The sequence below is a fragment of the Balaenoptera acutorostrata genome, chromosome 12 (assembly GCF_949987535.1).
Source record: "Balaenoptera acutorostrata chromosome 12, mBalAcu1.1, whole genome shotgun sequence".
Classification (NCBI taxonomy): domain Eukaryota; kingdom Metazoa; phylum Chordata; class Mammalia; order Artiodactyla; family Balaenopteridae; genus Balaenoptera; species Balaenoptera acutorostrata.
In genome coordinates, this window is record NC_080075.1 from 48,800,752 (window position 1) to 48,813,078 (window position 12,327).

The 12,327-nt window shown below is 35.0% G+C and overlaps 1 protein-coding gene across 3 annotated transcripts in view; it reads left to right on the top strand.

Moving 5' to 3' along the window:
* Positions 1–7,393, top strand: part of ASB3 (ankyrin repeat and SOCS box containing 3) — a 92,389-nt gene extending 84,996 nt beyond the window's left edge. For all 3 annotated transcript variants that reach the window (XM_007190029.2, XM_057558625.1, XM_057558624.1), the window contains exon 10: positions 5,644–7,393. In XM_007190029.2, the coding sequence (XP_007190091.1) occupies positions 5,644–5,849 (206 nt within the window). In that variant the 3' untranslated portion in view covers positions 5,850–7,393. The remainder of the gene's footprint in view (positions 1–5,643) is intronic.
* Positions 7,394–12,327: the final 4,934 nt, after the last annotated feature.

Sequence of the window (12,327 nt, forward strand, 5' to 3'; positions counted from 1 at the left end):
AATGTTACTTTTCTGAGAGCCACTAAAGGAAATATGTACCAGAAAGGATATATTTGCAACAGTAATGACTTATTTAATAGAAAAATGTTTTTTTGGAAAAGCTATGTAAGACTGACTGCTAATGGAGTGGCTTACTTTTCTGTAAATGTGAGGAAATGGAGATAACATCACACATGAAAGGAGTTTATTGCATCATTAATAGTCAGGCTAATACAAGAAAGGAGTTGAAACCAGAATTGCATGAAGTAATACTGTTGTGAATAATTTTATAAAAACATGACCTTTAAAATATATAGTCTTTGTAGTACTTTATGATGAGATGGGAGTGACCATGATTATTGTTTATACATCCAGATGTTTGCTCTTTATCTTGTGACAATATAAAAAAGAACCCTTGAACTTAACAATGAATTATGTACTTTTCTTTTGCAAAAATAAAACTGTTCCAATTTTCTTAACCTTTTTTTTTTCTTGGTAATAAATAGCTATGAATAGTATGAAACCTAGTACATATTTCCTAAAATTCTGTTGATTTAAGGTAAAAATGATATTTTAACTGAGTGAGAAAGCAAACTACTTTCTGAAGGAAACTTTGCTACGGGGAGATGATTTCGAAAACAGATGCTGGGAAATATTTCTATTGTTATGTGATTTTCTTGCCAAAAACAATGTGCATCACCTAGAAAAACTCTGGTATTGACACACTTAAAATACTTGGAAACAGTTTCCATAGATTTTGAATGCATTTAATAAAAATGTGAAAAAATGAAACTTTCTAATTAGCTTGTAAACTGATGGATACCAGGAAAAATTGAAATTTACCAGTTGAATTTTGATAAAAGTTTTGCATAATTGCTAGATGGGATAAGTTAGTATCCTGATTAGTTCAGCTAAGCCACAATGTACTCCTCCCGTCTGAATCTACATGGTTTTTGTAAGATATTTTTTTAACTACATGAGTAGATTGGACCTAGAACCAAATCTTGGACTTGCCATGTCACTACAAATTAAATTAATGAAGCTTAGTCAGTCACCTTGCTTTTGTTAAAATATTATTGTTAACATATTTAGCAAAAGTAAAAAGGGTTTTATACCGTTAATAGATAAATGAAATTATTTTAAATATGTACCTTATTTCATTTTAACTTATTCTTTTAATTTTATGTATTTTATTTGTACTTAGTGTAGATAATGTTAATTTAATAGTATACATATATAATTTATATGTACATAAATATCCATACATTTGGGTTATGTACTCAAGACTTTTCACTAATTGGACGTGCAGTCAAAAAAAATTTGGAGATCACTAGATTAGATGGTGCCTAGGATTTGTATGGTATTTTACAGTTTATAAAATGCTTTTGCAGGTGTGTTCTAACTTGAACCTTATCAACAACCTTTTGATGCAGAGGGGTGTCAGTTATGTTCATTTTATAGATGAGGTATTATTCCCATTTCATAGAAAAGGAACTGAAAGTCAGAGCATTTAAATGACTTGCTGCAGGTCACACAACTAGTTAATAATGGCTCATCAACTCCAACTCCAGGCTTATTACTGGGTGGTGCTCTTTCCATTCATTCCATTCATTGCTGTTCTACTGGTCATTCTTTAAGTTTTGATTTCCTGCCCTAATCTGTCTCTTATTTGTTCTTCAGAGTTCTCAGGTTGTTGCTTTTTTAATTTTGTCCAAGTTTTTAGTTGTAGTCAGTGGGAAAGAGAGAGACTGTACAAGTAAATTAAGAAGGACTGGGAACAAAAGGATGGAACCATAAAGACATTATATTAATGATGATAACACACATTGTAGTAGATGGCCCAAAAGTCAGATAAATACATTTGATGTAGAAAACCATGCAGAGGAACCATAGAAATAAAGTCTAGGCAGATACATCATTTGAATATTGGCCTGAGGGCAGGCTAGAGATGAATGGTTGTAGGAAATATAGATAATGGGTGTGTATGATGTACATGTAGTTCTGTGCTATAGTAAACTTGGCATTAACAAGAATAATGAATTAAGAATTGTGGAGTTTAGTCTGATCATTGTTTTGATTTTAGTACAATTCCATAGAACATGTGGGCTTCTATTTTGATTGTTCTGTGTATGTACAACAAAATTAACAAAATTAAAGACTTTATATATATAGAAATGAATAGTTAAAAGTTGCTTATCTAACAGATCTAGAGATAACTGGGTTTAACATTACTAATTTGAAACTAATTGGGTCAGAAAAGTGACTTAAAAGTATAGCATGGTTTCAGACATCATTTTCTAGACTATGATCAGTGCCATAATGTAGGAAAAGAGAGATTTATTTAAGAAATTAAAATCTGATATTAACAAGTTTTCATGAAAGTTATGTTTTACATACAGCTTCTGGGCTATTCCATATTTTGTACATATATATATTAAATGTATGATTCTTTAAATCTATTTTTTTTTAATTTATTTAATTTATTTATTTTTGGCTGTATTGGGTCTTCGTTGCCACGTGCGGGCTTTCTCTAGCTGTGGCGAGCGGGGGCTACTCTTTTGCAGTGCGTGAGCTTCTCATTGTGGTGGCTTCTCTTGTTGCAGAGCACAGGCTCTAGGCATGCGGGCTTCAGTAGTTGTGGCACGCAGGCTCAGTAGTTGTGGCTCATGGGCTCTAGAGCTCAGGCTCAGGAGTTGTGGCACATGGGCTTAGTTGCTCCACGACATGTGGGATCTTCCTGGACTAGGCTCGAACCTGTGTCCCCTGCATTGGCAGGCGTATTCTTAACCACTGCACCACCAGGGAAGTCCCCTGGACTTTTCCATATTATAAATTCAAGGCATGACTTGATCTTCTCTCAGCCTGGTGGCAACACATCTGGAAATACTATGCATCACTAAAACTTTCATAGGAATTTTGCGTGCTTTGAAATATTGCATATATGATTATACAGTTCCCGTAGTATTCACTGGCATATTAAACTAAGATGGCACTGACGGGTATATTATTGTCTGTGTTAATAGTCCATAGGTGAAAGACTCCCTCAAGTTCAAATGAATACAGTTCTTACCTCTAATTGTTCATCAGGCCAGCGATTTATTTTGCTCACAGGAGGAAAACCAAAATGGTGCAATTGAAATTGGAACCAGTAACTGAAGTAGCTATACCCTTTCCTTTTTTATTATTAAATGGAAAGATCTCCCAAAACTTAATGATAGTTTCAGTGGTTTAGAAGTTGTTAGAGAATTATTTTGGGCTTATCACAGTTTAGAGAACCCTAGACTTGGGGTCAAATCATTTGGATCTAGTATCAGCTCTGTTGCTGTATGATGTCAACACAGGCAAGTCACTTAAGCTTTCCATAACAAATGTGTTTTGGTCCAGTTTGGCTTGATCACAGATGATTAAGCTTCCACACACATGTCAGCATAAACAAACAAATGGTTTATTTAGCTGTAAAAGATAGGGCTGCAGTGATGTAGTCAGATGGCCTTTTGGAAAGGCCTGTCTGCACTGCAGGAGGCTGTGGGACAGCCAGAGGAACACTCCCCAGTCAGCCTGAGGAGTTGTAAGTCAGTGTAGTCTGTCAAGTTGGTGAAGCTGGAGAAGTGTTAAGGATTCCTTAGCTCCAAGTGAGCAGCTCTCCTCCAGGTTACACAGCCATCCTTTGTCTTCCTTCTGGGTGTGTGGTGAGTATCTACATTAACAAGAATGTGCAGAATGAAGAGATTTCAATTTAACAGGATGCATATTAAACTCTAACCAAACAGGAGTAAAAATTCTCTTAACCAATCTCACTGTGATCCACACAATCTAGTCTTGTCATTTTCTCTGTCAGTCCCATTTGACTATACCTATGGCATGCTCAGGGTTTGCAGCTGATAGGCCACTTTCCAGTATGCCAACATACTTTTGTCCCTACCAGCTGAGTTTTGTGCTTACCAAGAATCAATTATGCTCATTTCCAAAACTTTTATTACATTTGTTCATACCCAGTGACATTAGGACCAATTATTGTTCCTGATCTCAGTGGGTGAGAGGGCTTCCTTATGTGTACTAGTTGAACATGGGCAACCTACTTGTTGAAATTGAACCTGCTTACTACTCCTTTGGAAAACTGTGGAGGTTTGCAGTTTGAGCATGCTTTCCATGTGGTTTCCTGCTAATCTCTCTAGTGCTCCCTTTATCTGTGTTTTCTCATCTTAGAAGGGAGAATGATGATTCTTCCTTTAAGTTTACAGAAAAGGTTAAAATTTAAACAATATATAAATATGGAAACAATGAAAGTAAATGTGCTATATATTGTAGATGCTGTAGTCTTATTGTTTATAATGGGAAGTCTATGTGACTCATGGTTTAAGGAAATACTCTTCTTCGACTCAGGTTTTATGTACAAAATCAGATAACTCTGTTGCTTTTCTTATTTGGCATTTTGAAACACTGTGGATTGAGGAGTTTCCCAAACCCTGAATGAACTAAACTAAACTTAAACCAATAAGCTGAAACTAAAATGTAAGATGATGGACTAACTTCAGTGGTTTGGAAGATGTTGAAGATGTTAGAGAATTAGCATGTCTCAGGCCCTGTGGGTTATTACAGTTTAAAGAACCCTAGACTTGGAGTCAGACCAGCTGGTCTTACTTATATCAGCTGGGCTCTTGATAGTGCTTGTCTCTGCTGCTCTGATCTGGCCTGTTAATCATTGGTACATTTCACAGGGATTTACAGAAGATTTCTTGGACTAATAAAAGGCATTAGATTTGATTCACATAAAACCACTAGCTGTTTTTAGTGCCCTTAGTTTTCATGGACATTAACTTCTTTAGTTAACACTTTTCGTCTTGGAAAGCAAAACCAGTATCTTACGATTCTTAATCAAGTGTATGTGGGTTATCCTTTAATTGGTTATTAGCTTTTGGCAGCAGTGGTTTTAGCATGTGTACGTACACATGCACATTTTGGGGTCATATGCACTTGAGTTTGAATCCTGGTCTACCATGTACTAGATGTATGACCTTTGGAAAGTTACTTAAACCTCTTTTTAAACCTCTGTTTTCTTATCTCTGTGAGAGCATGATAATATCTACCTCACAGGGTTAATGAAGATAAAAAGAGGATGTGTATCCGCATACAGCATAGTAGGCACTTGATAGATGGTCCTTTTCTCTTTTTGTCAGTTTTAAAATTTCATTCTGTATCATAGATAAAAAGAGCAAAACTTATTGTAAGCTACATTTTTATTCACTTGAATGTGGTAGGTCTGGAGACTATTTGCAGTGAGAGTAAGAGGGAAGTAACGTTTGCTACTGTGTGCTTCTATCATTTCTAAAGTTAGATCACCCATTTCTTAAGTCTGAACTGGTATTGGCAGAAATTTAGAATTTGAACATTTAGTTTTATATGGCCCTGGGTACTGACTTTGGAATGTGTGGCCAGAAATCGGAGGAAGAAGAACCCGGTGAAGGCTGTAAAAAAGAATAAATAAATGAAGTTTATTTTGGTCATCCTGGCCCAAGTAATCTTTTTTCAAAAGTAAGTCTAAGTAACGTATCACTTCTCTTCTACTACGCAGATGTGGGGAAAAAAAGGGCATTTACCTTAATGTACTGTTATATCTTTCTGGTTCAGACATTTTTATCTTCCTTTTTTTGTTTGTTTCTCCAGCCTCTGTTCCATCCCTGACCCACCTTTGTCGTTTGGAAATTCGGTCCAGTCTAAAACCAGAGCACCTACGATCTAACAGTTTTATCTGTCAGTTGCCACTTCCCAGAAGCCTACATGATTATTTGCTTTATGCAGAGGTTTTGAGGATGAATGAAGTTCCAGAACTGGCAGTTATTCAAGATGGAGAAATCAGTGAAGCTACTTAACACAGGTCATGTCTTACTCTGAAAACCACCAAGATAAGGAACCATGGAGTACAAATTCTTCACGATTTTATCGTCACAAAAGATGATTTTTGTTTGTGTGGTTAGTTAGATTTTAGAGGGCAGTAGTTTAATGCAAATGTTTACAACTAAGCTTCCTGGTAAGAAAGTATAAACCTCACTAATGTTAGTTTATTGTAGTTTTATCATCAGTACACTTTATGGTGTAAATTACCTAACCATTTTCTGCTTTATTCTGTTAATGAACTGTGGCTAAACATGGCCTATGTCCACCTATGATTCTGTGTTTACCTAGGGCTAGCATTTAGAAGGGAATGCATAAAACTTCACTGGAAGTGTACACACAGTGGAGTGGAATCTCTCTTATGTTTATAAAAGAACTATCTTATATTCTATTCTCATCTCTTAATTCAGTTGAAATTCATTGGCTTTTCACAGGTAAACTCAGGGGAGAATTCTTTCCTTAAAGACTATAGAAAATGAATCATTTTGCTGTTGTTTTTTTTCCAGTTCCTTGATACTCTCTTTGGCTAAAAAAGATTCCTGTTTCTGCAAAGGCAAGAACAGACCTAAACTCAAAGATATGCTCAGTTGAAAAAAAAAATTAGGTTGGTATTGAGATAAATGTGCATTTTACCACATTTACACAGTATTAATTAGGAGACTGGGAGAGACATTTCTGTGGTACCATCTTTAAAGAAAGGTATGTATTCCTGAGTTGCTCAATATCAAATAAAACTGAAGCTCCATTCAGCCTCCAAATCAGAGGGCAGCTTTGATCCTATGAAGCAATGATTGCTAGTTCTATTAATGTTATAGTGTGTTTCCTTTTTGCTATCTGGATACATTATCAAATAGTCCATGAAATTTAAACCTTAACATCCTAGGTTAATGAGACACTGCCTCATTGGTTTTGCAATTGCTCGATATGAATCTAGAGTCAGAGAGGACTGAACACCATATCAGGTGAGCTATGGTAAGAGGCTGTGGGCAATAGTCTTGAGAGAAAGGTTATAAATGCATTAATGTTGTGATAGACAACTAGAGATGGGGTCCAAAGGAGGGCAAGTATTCTGTCCTATTGGGATCCTGTGACTTAAAATAGATGGGAGTAGGTCAGCCAGATTCATCTCTGATAGGCTTTTGCTATTTGGTAAAAGCAGTGATGATGGCGTACCAAATGATGGAGACATTAAGGTCCAGGGGGATGACTAAATTCAGCACAGATTAGAGCTGTAGTTGCTGCCTGTGGGGTGGGGATAGAGTTTGACTGTAGTTATACAGGCAGAGATAAGGGTGGATATGGAAAAACAGGTGGAAATTCTGATAGTTACTAAATTCTAAAAAAGTATGTACTATGTAATATTTTTAAAATGTCTGTATTTTTCCAAACCCTAAGTCTCTGATTTTAACAAAACCAGTTTTTTGTTAGGGTCCAATGTACATAGAATGTTTATATTTGAGGGTGAATCTTTTCATGTGTTTTTGTTCATGTTCAAATATGTAATAAATTCAACTACTCATAACTTAGTGAGCTTTTATTCTTAAAAATCTCAAAATATTTCAGATACATTAAAAACCCTTAGTATTTAAAACATAAATGATTTTACATACTGTATAAATGCATCTTTCTTTTAGACTATTTTATAATACAATATTTATGATTTTTATGACTAATAACAAGGACTCAGTGAGAAGTCTAATCTAAAAGTACCTAAAGGTAGGTGAATTATAGTCACAGCTTCTGATCAAAATGATACATCCAGTTAGTGTGAACTTTAAGCTCTGACCTACATGCACCATGGTGCTTTAATACTCTTAAGGTCACAGTGAACCTGAGGAAGAACTCCATACAGTAGTTTTCTAATGGTGGTACATATCCAGAGCAGGACACGAGTTGGTTTTAATAACAGTTGTCAGGAGTTTACCCTTCCTTGATCTGATGTTGTCCTTTAAGTATATTTCCTGCTGATCCTTCCTGTCATAGGACATCTTTCTGTGATCATTTGATGTAATAATGGTAATCTGGACATCATTTCTTTTTTTTTTTAAAGTAACCTTTTTATTGACATTTAACACACATATATAAAAAAGGACACAAATCATAAGTATACAGATTACAGTTGACCCTTGAACAACATGGGAGTTACAGGCGCCTACCCTCTGCACAGCTGAAAATCTCCATATGACTTATAGTCAACTGTCTGTATCCATGGATTCATCCAACCATGGAGCCAATCAACTGCAGATTGTGTAGTATTGTAGTATTACTGTTGAAAAAAATCTGTGTATAAGTAAACCTGCACCAGTTCAAACATGTTGAAGGGTCAGCTGTATTTTTACAAAGTGAAAACATTGCATAATCAGCGTGCAGTTCAAGAAACAGAATTATTAGCATCCCAGAAGTTCCCTTTGTGGCCCTTCTAGTCACTGTGCTCTTGCCAGAAGGGTAACTACTCTTCTGGGTTCTAGCACCAAAAATCAGTTTTTCCTGGAATCATCCACTATGCTGTCTTTTGTTCCTGTTAATTTTGTGCACATTTTCAGATTCATTTGTGTTACTGTATATAGTTATAGTCATTGAACTTCATTTGTTCGTTTCCTCTCCCTTCTGCCCAAGTAGCAAGTGTCTTGATATGCAGCTTTCTGGTGGCCCTACTTCCCAGATCAGGTATACACTTCTGTTGTCCCATGACCACCTGTGACATTCATAATCTTTGACAGGCAGCCTAAGTGTCATATTTATGTCACGTGATAAGTTGATATCTCTAACTTTAGATCTGTTCTTCCCATCTAAGTCTATCTGTAAACCTGTATGAAGATCATGTTTTATAGATCTTCAAGTATCGTGTCAGGTACAGTTTCAAGACTGCTGAGTATTTTTGATTGGTTACTCTCTAAAATTCTACTGTATTTTGTTGGTCCTCAAAAACTTATCATAAAAACTGTGATAAGAATGTAAATAACTATGTATCTTCTCTGGAACAGTGGACTTGGTTCCATCACCATGGGGTATAGAAAGAAGTTGAGAAAATCCTTCTAAAAGTTTGCCCTTCATTTTTATACTCCTCTATATTTTTGGAGGTATATTCCCCTAATTATATTTCTTGTTTGGTCATAGAAATATTTGTTTGAAGAAGCACTCTCAGTATGATTATTGCTAGCAGGTCCCTAGTACTACTGCGGAAAGGTTTTAAATAGTGGGAATGGTTGGTTGAAGGGCTAGTGAAGTTGCTAGTAATGTAGCCATTTCCAGTTTTATGATCAAGTGTTTTAGATCTAACAATTTGTGAGAATAACCAGTAAAACTACACACTGCCTTCCAGTTTCATGGGTCCATCCTCTATATAAAGTAAATGGAAGCTCAGCCTGCTAGCCTATCCAAATACTCAATTTAAAGAGGATCTGTAAGCCAAAGGGATCTCTAAAACTTTACCTTTGAGCTGGGGATGTAATAATAGAAACACCTTTGGTACTGTTAATTCCCCTGAATTTCCTGTGCTAGAGCACTTGCCTCCTCCCTTCTCTCTTATCCCAAGCAGCTAGTCACACATAACTGAGGTGTCAAAATTATGTGTAGGTAAGAGCCCAAACCAAGAGATTCCATTACTCGTGACTCTATATGACCTGGGTAGTTTATCTGAAAGATGGGTGTCCCCTCATCAGGAAAGGAGTGCTATATTCTATCAATATTTAGAGCTAATGCTGGATCTCTGAGTTTATATCTACACAGTCTCTCTAGGAGAAGGTGGTATTTATGACTTCAGGTAAAATAAATATGGCCCATGTTTGAAGGCTTAGAGACTATCATAGTAGTTTTATAAACACACTTGGTGTTTTTTATCCTTTTTCATTTTTTAACAAAACATTTAAGGAAAATTTATTCCTGTGTGCAACTGTTGAGATTTTTTGTTTTGCTTTCTCTTCCGTTGTTTGTTTTTCTCTTTGAGGCTAAATTAGTCAGTTTATATTCATCTGTATTTATTATTATTGTTGTTATTGTTATTATTATTAAATGACAAGTGGTCATTGAAACATAATACCTGGCAGTAAGTAAACTTGTTTTCTTTTTTTGTTAGAGTTAATAGAAACCTGTGGTTTTCCTGAGACAGGGAACTGATTATGCTTAGTATTTTTGTGACATATTGGTAGAAAAATGTATAGTCTTATTTGTAATAACATGTCAGTAGTTTACACTGAGAGGAGGCCAGTCTGAATTATATTTTTTATGGAAACATATACTTTAGGCACAGATTTTAAGTACATATTTTCTGCAGTTGATTTAATGAATAAAACATTTTAAGTAAGGGGCATCTGTTAACCTGTCCCTTTGCTAATATATGTCTTTTAAAAATTTTTTAAATTCTTTTTAAAAATCTTAAAACTCAGCAAGAAAAGGGAGGAAGAGAGACAGAGCCATAGTCCTATCATCCAGACCCAGTATTTCTGTTATATGTTGGAATATTTTCTTTCTCTTAAGGTTTTTAAAAATCTGTATACAGCTTTGAGGAGTGTTTTTGTTTTTTCATAGCTAAAATCAAACCCACCTTTACAATTCTGTACCTGATCAAGCCTTTTCTTTATCATGTTAATGATACCTCCAGCCAGGCTCAAGCCATGAGTTATGACAAATTTTGAGTTGGTAAGAATGAAAAATAATGAGGCATTTCTGGATTGATTCTTTTCCTAAGACATCTGCATAAAGCAAACAACCCCTTCCTCCTCTTTGTACAGGAAAAAAGAGAATGGAGGTGAGACCTTTGTGAACTGTGCTAGTCATCTGGTCTCAGCCCAGGATAGTTATGTAGTTACCCTGTTATAACTATGTATTGTGTATGTTTTTAATGAAAGAATTTAAAATACCATTGTTGCAGTAAAAAATTAGTGTCTGCATGATTTTTCTGTCTCTTGGCTTCTTTTTCATGCATAGCACTAATAGATGAAGCAGAACAGGTGGTAAGTGCCATTGGCACACTGAGACTTGTGAATAGCATCTGTTTATGTCTCTTTTACCATCAAATGGTTAGCATAACCTTCTCTTCACTGCTTTTCTATGTAGATGACAAAAGTCTATCATGAGTCATTATAAGGTGCTAATTTACACTCTTTTTCTAACATGATGGAATAGGTGGAGAAGAAAGTCCATCTGGTGTTTAAATATGACTATGATTTGAATCAAACAATTAAAAAGAAGGCCTAATTACTTTTGAGGTTATTTTGGAATATTGGATCAAGTAATATGTGCCAAAGATATCAATTGCAAGCCAGAGTAGTTCCATAAATAGATGCATTAGTTAGTAATGTGTAGTCTGGATTTTAGTTTTGACACGTAAAAATTATTTACTTTATTTTAGACAATAAAACATTCAAATCCTTATGGTCTTCATCTTGCTTGTAATTATTTGGTTTTATTAAGCCCACTCTTAAATGTCATAGTGTGGTATTTGTTTATGCGTGTTGATGCAAGTGCATACTTTTTTATCTCTTTATTATGGAAAATTTGAAGCATATAAAGAATAGAGAATTTTATAATGAACTTCCATGTTCCCATCACCCAGCTTTGATAATTATCAACTCATGGCCACTCTTATTGCCTTTTCCCCACCAGTTGACTTTCTTCCATAGCATTTTGATGTGAATTCCAGACATAACATTGGTAAATATTTTAGTATATATCTTTAGAAGTCACAGATTCCCTTTTAAAAAACATAATGATAATACCATCATTATACCACCTTAAAAATGAATAATTTCTTAATATCAAATATCCAGTCAGTATTTACATATTTTAATTGTTCTATAGCTTTTTAAATGGTTTGCTTAAATCCGGATCCAAAAATATCACTGTGACGATTTTTTTTTTTTCTTTAAAATTTTTTGGTTGAAGGTATTAGGTTATTTTCTTATAGAGTTTCCCACAGTTGAAATGTTGCTGATTGCATACCCATGCTGTCATTTAACATATCCTCTGGTTTTTCTTGTCTTAGTTACATATTCCTGTGTAATAAGTTGCCTCAAATTTAGCAGCTTAAAATAATAATTAACTTTACCTCACACAGTTTCTGTGGGTAATGAATTCAAGAGTGGCTTGTTGAGTGGTTATGGCTAGGGGTCTGTCGTGAGATTGGATTCAAACTGTAAGCTGGGACTGCAGTGGAGGAATTAGTCTCCACCTGTTGAAGGGAGGAGTATCAGAGAATTTGTAGACATATTTTTTTTTAATAGTTAAACTTTTAATTAATTAATTATTTTATTGAAGTAAAGTTATTTATAATATTATATTCACTTAAGGTGTACTACATAGTGTTTTTATAGCTTATACAACATTTAAAGTTAATATAAAATATTGGCTATATTCCCTGTGCTGTGCAACATATCCTTGTAACTTATTTATTTTATACATAGTAGTTTGTACCTCTTTATCCCCTTACCCGTATTGTGCCCTCCCCTGCTTCCCTCT